Source organism: Colias croceus, chromosome 4 (assembly GCF_905220415.1).
Source record: "Colias croceus chromosome 4, ilColCroc2.1".
Taxonomy (NCBI): Eukaryota; Metazoa; Arthropoda; class Insecta; order Lepidoptera; family Pieridae; genus Colias; species Colias croceus.
In genome coordinates this window covers 11,518,387-11,525,902 of record NC_059540.1, presented here as the reverse complement: position 1 = coordinate 11,525,902, position 7,516 = coordinate 11,518,387, and the positions used below count along the sequence as shown (strand labels likewise).

The 7,516-nt window shown below is 35.2% G+C and overlaps 2 protein-coding genes across 2 annotated transcripts in view; one reads left to right on the top strand and one right to left on the bottom strand.

The window, feature by feature from the left end:
- Positions 1-945: 945 nt before the first annotated feature.
- LOC123690837 (39S ribosomal protein L50, mitochondrial) lies at positions 946-2,750 on the bottom strand. Its single transcript, XM_045634916.1, has 5 exons — positions 2,622-2,750; positions 2,448-2,533; positions 2,161-2,357; positions 1,480-1,599; positions 946-1,133 (listed from the first exon to the last, which is right to left on the bottom strand). Exons 1-5 carry the CDS (start codon positions 2,664-2,666, stop codon positions 1,018-1,020), a joined length of 564 nt encoding a protein of 187 aa, XP_045490872.1. The 5' UTR covers positions 2,667-2,750; the 3' UTR covers positions 946-1,017.
- Positions 2,751-3,039: 289 nt separating this feature from the next.
- The window catches only part of LOC123690838 (mediator of RNA polymerase II transcription subunit 13), a 57,533-nt gene continuing 53,056 nt past the window's right edge, over positions 3,040-7,516 (top strand). Inside the window, exon 1 of the mRNA XM_045634917.1 lies at positions 3,040-3,281. Coding sequence (XP_045490873.1) covers positions 3,213-3,281 — 69 coding nt within the window. The 5' untranslated portion in view covers positions 3,040-3,212. The remainder of the gene's footprint in view (positions 3,282-7,516) is intronic.

Sequence of the window (7,516 nt, the reverse complement as noted above, 5' to 3'; positions counted from 1 at the left end):
AGTACAGCCTACAAATAAAATAAAATAACCAAGCTTATAATATAACTAGTGGTCCGCCCCGGCTTCGCCCGTGGTACCTACATGTTTAAACTATCCTATCTCTCAAGTTGGATCGAACTGCACATGGTGTGCGAATTTTATTATAATCGGTTAAGTGGTTTAGGAGTCCATTGAGGACAAACATTGTGACACGAGATTTATATATATTAAGATAAATAACATACCCTGGACGCATGTTCTTGAAGTTATCTTTTGTATATTATAAACCCCATGGGGAATAAAATATGTTGGATATGTAACCCTTTTGTGATCGCCTTTACGCTTAGATCATTAAGTAATGATCTAAGCCTTTACGTCTTATTAACTAGGTACCTACTGCTTGAACTTAGGGCGTATTCAGAAAGAAAGCTTGAAGCTTATAAGCGCTTATCGGCGCTTGTCAGGCGCCATATAAAATTGGTTTTGGTCTGCTTCAACCTGCTTCCTTTATGTAAAACGAACCAGCGTTGACAAGCGCCGATAAGCGCTTTAATAAGTTTCAAGCTTTCTTTCTGAATACGCCCTTACTTAGCTAATATCGAAAGCTGATGCACGTTACCTAAGCACGTTACTAACTTCAAAAATTGTTATTTCTCATATATTTAAAAGATCATAGCTGTTATTGTATTGTACTTGTTTATGAGATAAATAAATTTCTTTAAAACCAAACTATATTATTTTAATTGTTACTCTTCATATTATAATGCTGATCGGAATTGTATTCGATTTAGGAGAAATACAGATTACTCAAATATATACTGGTAGAGGGTTCTTTTATATTTCTCACAAAATATGTATACTAATCAAAAGTTTAGATCCTATATAAATTTTAATAACATTGCTATTTTAATTATATAAATAAGTTCATTAAATAATTGAGTATATGGTAGAAGAAAACAACAAAAGAAAGCTCTAACATTTTAATTACAATTATTATTCTATAACACTATCTTATAAAATTGTATAATACAACAGTATTTAAGGCCAAGATCTCTTAGCATTGTAGCCTTCGTACTTCTTGCGCGTATTCAAACCAGAAACAATCGTTGAGCTCTGAGGGAATGCTGACTGACCATTCATTAGTGTATCTTTGTCTGAAAATTAAAAAAAATACACATTAATGTAAATGTTTTTTTTAAGTCAACTTTTTGTTGATGTGAGTTACAAATTTACATCTCCATACAAATTCACATACTATACTTTAACATGAGTTATACAGTCTTAACTAAGAAATCTGCAGTTTAATTTTAATGCTTTTCTACCTTGTGAACAATAGAATAGTAGAAAATAACAGAATACAGAAATAAGTTTACAAGTACACAAGTTAAAAATTAAAATACATACATTGCTTCCGTAACATTGAAGAACCTTGTGTAATTCCTATCTATATTTTTGTTATTAATATATATTGTAAAAAAAAACTATAAATTTTAAACCTACCAGGGTGGAACCGAACATAGTCTCCTTGCACATGAAGATTTTTAGGTAGTTCCATTTTCTTAAGAGCATCGAATGGAGTGCACACATCAACAGGGGTTTCATAGAAGTCCAATAGGTCATCTGAAATCATCATCAGAGTACATGTAAGTTAACTTTGTGGAAAGTATATACTATAAAGAATATTATACTAGCAGTCCACCCCGGCTTCGCCGTTGGTACATGTTTACGTTTTCTCTCCATAAGAACCCTCATAATTCAAGGAATATTATAAAAAAAGAATTATTGAAATCGTGTGATGACTAAGGTAAATAGGGCTCATTTTTATATATAGAGATTAAAAAGCAAAGGTAAATTCGCAAGAAATTGGTTGAAAGTGTCTGTTTAGTAGTTAATAAAATAAATAAAAATCATTTATTGAACAATTTGTGGGTTAGGTATAAACATGTAACATTTGGACTGGAGTTACTCTGTGATATTTAAATGAATTTCAGTATAATCTAATAATTTGCTGGATAAGGCTTTCTAGCATTTAAAAAAAGGTTCAATATGATAAATGTTACAATAGAAGCCAAAAAAGAGATTTTAGAGATTTGAGACTGTTTATGAAAAGTATATGTTCCTCATTAAAATTTATGTTTTCTTTATTCCAAATTAACCCATTTATTCAATACCTATACATACCAACTGTTTCAATTGTATGAAGCAAGGAATTTGGTACACTATGTCCAGTCTCTTCATAGCATGCCTTAAGTACGTTAAATTTTACTTCCAAAGATTCAAACTCAGAATCATCTTTAAGCCCACTGCTGGTACAAATTTTAAGTACTGTCTCCTGAATGTTGGTTGGTGGATCCCAAGGCTTGTTTGGCCGTAGAAATCTAGAGGAAGCAATTGTAATTTAATTTTGAAGCAAAAATTGAAAACGTTTTTAACTAAATTAAAGAAAAAATAGGTATGACTATTGTTACCCTCTTGAAGCCAAGGATTCTGCTGCAGCTTGCAATTTTTTATCAACTTTAGGTACTTTTTTCTGTTTATTCCTAACACAAATTACCTGTAATACACGGTTTAAATATCAATTAGTTGGTCAACATTTTTGTAAAGGAGTTTTTATTCAAATAGTAAAAGGTAAGAATCCAAACCTGAAACCTTGCACGAGTGACTGGTAGCAAAAAGTTCCTGAACATATTGGAATATTTAGTACACAAATAAAAAGGAAATTTATGTATTGAATATTCCTAGGTCAATTTATTTTTATAACCTGCAAATTACCATAAACATAACTCAGATTTGACATTAACAATTGTGTAATGACAAGTTTCCATAACACGCATTCATACATATATTTAGAGACTAAATTAAAAATATTTTTTTATTATTGCGTCATTGGGTTGCATTTGTGCATTGTTTTTTATATTATACAATAATTTTCAATCATTTTTATGATATATTTAAAACATATTCATCAAAATGTCATTTTTTTTTCATATTTTCGTAGTACGATTGTAAAACGGAACGTAAGAATGTTTCTGGACGAGCATAGTTATGTATTCTGCCGTTACGAGCGCTAGTGTCGGCTTGGGTTGTTGTTTCCCATCCGCCATTTTCCAGTCGCCATTGAAAGGTGAAAACTTCATTAAATGTCGGTGATGATTTTAAGATTTTGAGTGGTTTCTTTAAGTTTGAACCTGTTATTAGTGTTGTGATATGAAAATGAAGTGCCCTGGACTACCATGACGCATCAAAATCACCAAACAAACGGTGCTAGTCTCGAGGATTGCCACACAAACTTCTTTGCCTTGGTAAGTCACTTTTACATTGATGAAAGAAGTCGTAGGTACTTTTCTTTCGAAATCATTATATTTATCGTATTGCTATTGTTACGTGCTACGGTTAATGTGACACATATTGATAAAATTTGAAGTCATCAATAATATCCACGACGTGCAAACGGTCCAATTATCGTTGACTGATGATGTTACTCAAAAATCACCTTAAATGCAATACGGTAATGAAATCGATCAAATGTATTTAAATCTTTGTATGGAAGAATCCATGCTTAGTTGACTAATGACGTTCGACTGTTAGTCATTCTGGCATCGTACTCTGGGCTGTAGAATCATGCCGTGTTGCTAACCCATAAAATATCATCGCAATCGGCGAGCGAGGACATAAGAAGCTCCAAGCTCATAGAGGTCATTTTGACTTTGCCTGGCCGTAACACGGACCGTAATGTGTTCGCAAGACTAGTTTCGCCAGGTCGAGGAAATAACTTTCTTACACTTACATTCTTACAGCAGCGTTCGGTTCTATACTGCGACTTAATTTATCATAGGTAGGTGGTGGGAATGTTTGTGTATTTATAAAAGAAACGGTCCGGTCATTCATTATCGTCGTTTTGTAGTATGGAGTCGCTTTGCGTAACGTTCATAGCTGGCGCGAATTTTATCAGATTGTATTCGGTTGAGGATTAGCGGCGGGTGTGTGTCGAGGAGGCCGGCGGGGCGGGGGCGGCGGGTGGCGGGTGGAGGCGGTCGGTCGTCCTCGGCGGAGAGCAGCCCGGCGCCATTTCCACCTGACGCGTTGCCACATCTCCGCGCTGCGGCGCGCGCCTGCACCCGTCTCCCTCGCCGCTCCGCCTATCTTGCCGCGACACAAATTACTGATTTCTTGCCCTGCTTGCTTATTGTCTAATTATTTATGCATCGTTTGCGGACACAACGCCTTTTGTCGAGTGGAATTCTGTCGACTGTCGTTCACATTGCCCGGTCGTGGGTCGGTGACGCATCGACTTACTAGGCTGACATTGCGCCGGGTTCAATACACTCACTACTTTAGTAGATCGCGTACGCAACTTCTTTTCAAAGAATGCACATTACAATCTGTTACTTTGATATTGCACTCGATAACTACCTATGTTGTTATGTATTTTTCCATAACATAAAATACTACTTAAACAAGATATATAACTTTCCTATAATGGTTTATGACTACTGTTAGGTAATAGGTACATTTATGATAAAATGAACAATGTTTAACATCGCTACGTCGTATCCATATTCAGACGATGTATTCATAATAATAAATATCACGCCTTGTAGGTAGAGAATATGTTTTACGTATAAACCTATTTTGACCATGACGATACCTCTTGATCTTGAACAAAATACCTTTATTATCATAACATTAAACTAGGTTTATGATTAGCGCGTTACTTTATTTTAAAACAAGACAATGCGTTTCCGTGCGATGTATTTTGGTCTTACACAGTATTTAAAATGTTTAATATAGGTACGTACACGAAGTTGTTTAACCACAATTTCACATTTAATATGCGACACGAGTTTTTATGCGTTGCGGTTTGATCGTAAAGAGATAGGCCGTAGACAAGAGGCGGCGTGGGGCACTGCGCGGGCGGCTGCACTCATTCACCCGGTACATTGAATGGTCGGCCACGACACTTTCCCATCGCACCACGACGCGCGTGAAACCTAAGTTTTTTTTAACTTATTACGTGTGAGATATAGATAATAATACTTATTTCTTACCTTGTACAGTTGAACCCCTGATGCTGATGATGGAAAATGATGATGAACTAAATTTAGATTCGATAACCTCCATACTGAATGCAGGAAATTATATTGATCGAAATATAAGGTAGACTTTGAACTTCAATTTGAATATTCTTATTTCAAGGTTTAAATTTTTCTTCACACAAATATCTCCTCAAATGTCCATAAATAGAGATATACGGAATATTTATCCCATTACGACGTATTTAATATTCGGTATTCTCCATCCCCATTCCATAAAGCAGACTTATTGCATGCAGGTTTAATATTTTAGGTTCCAGGCGCCGCTGCGGCGATATTGTCCACGGAATGGCCGAATTCCACTAAGTTATTCATGTTATCTGAAGGCGACCTTTCCCCATCTCTATACACGACCCCATCCTCTATAAAAACTCATTTTCCCTTGTATTAAAAATGCCAGGACTAAATGTCGTAGGGCGACAAATCGTCTCGTAAATGCGACGATGTTTATGGACAAATGTAAATCACTCTTGTAAGTTGTATATCGTAACTAAATGGTTTTATTTATACATAGTAGAAACATGATCAATTAGGTACCTAGTTGATCATTTCCTGAATCGCTTTTATGTCGGTAACCATAAAATGATGCTACGTATACCGAGTTGTACGGATTTTCCTTTCTTTGAGTGAAACTGTTGCTTTACACGGTAATAATGAAACGTTATAAACCGAGATTCAAACATAATCGCACGGAGGTCCGGAATTCGGTAAAGCACTCAAGGTCGTCTGTCCACTTGACCATAAAGATATGCATGTTGACAAAACTCACCTTAAAGGAATCTCGAATGGCTGACGGAAAACTTGTTCCTTTTGTAGACAAGGTAATTGTGAACGCCTGATTACTTAACGCTTATAAATAATTGCATTTTAACATAACTTACGCCACCTAAAGGTTAATGTAATGTTTCGGCTAATCGGTAGGCAATTCATTATCGAATTTTTATACATTAATCAAACTTTTTATGGCTCGCACGTTCTTCCATTGAACTGATGATAATTCATTACAATTTACAATTGACGCATAATAAATGCTCAAGTTTCAAAATAACGAACGAATTAGGTGCCTAACTTTCTTTATAATTTTTGTTTAATAATGATAATATGTTTATGTAGGTATAATTCATAATGATAACAAAATATGTATGTAATATGTACCATAGTATCCATTTTAATAGCAAACATTGCGTGGATAGGTCAAAGTGAAGGTCTTTTAAAAGTAATTTTCACCAAAATGCCCTTTCCAACCGATCGCCCATCGGCCGGCCCGTTTTGTCGCGGGGGTCCCGTCGACTGATAAGCGGTCTCGTCGCCTATCAAGGTCCGTGCGACTGCGGTGATAATTATCGCTATCAGACACTGCCACTCGATTTAATTGCCTACCTTATTACTTACCGACTTTCATTGCAAGGCTATTTTTTTCGTTTTTTTTCATGGTGCTTAACATGTTGTCATTGTTTAAAATCTTGAATTAATTACGTAGTTAGGAAAATACAATTTATAAGAAAAATTACACAACAAGATAAAATATAAATCGCCTTGCAAAAATCGTAGACAATTTAGACAAATAATTTAATCCGTGACAGGGCCGAGTCTCCCCTTCCAGAGCCTAAGCATTGAAATTGATGCGAGAATTTTGAAGATTGAGAAGATGCTCATTTTAGAAATTAATGGCTTTGTTGTTGGTTGTTATCAGCTACAGTAGCGCCATCTTTATGTAATATAAAAAGACTCGCTTTATTTACCATGTAATGTTGGTAAGGTATTAAAATTAAAAGCAATGGCCTTGCGTATACTGTGTGTTTGTGGTCAAAAGTACACGTATATATAAAGAATATTAATAAAGTAATTTCAATTAAATTTGTAGATAATGTAAATGTTTATATATTGCGATGAAAACCGATGAAACCTAAAAACATACGTTTTAATTTGCACTGAAGAAAATTAACATTTCAAAACACATGAAGTACCTACCTTGTTCTCTAAGACTCAACATTGAACGACTTGAAAACACTCGAAGCTATGTTTGACCTACACCCGTGCGGAGTAGCAATGACAATTGCGAACAGCGCGTCAGTCCCTTATCAACGGCGATAAGGGTTATCTTCGCGTCTTTGATCCCACTGTCATACGAACCGTTCTCTAATGTTATGCTAAACACGGCTGTTATGAAATTCTGTAGGTATTCTAACAACTGTTAGAATACCTACAAGCGATAGCTGTGTTCATGTAATCATGTCAAAATTCTACATCAGAATAATGATCTATATCACACATCCTTTGAAGTTCCTGTATAATTTATAGGGGCTTTTTTCGACGCATTGTTTTAATTTGTAAAGTAACAACAAAGCACAAAGCAGTGTATTTTTAACGACCTCATTGTTGTGCCGACGTCGGTAGGTACGTGCAGTTATCGATGAAGAATTCCAAATAAAATATATTATAAT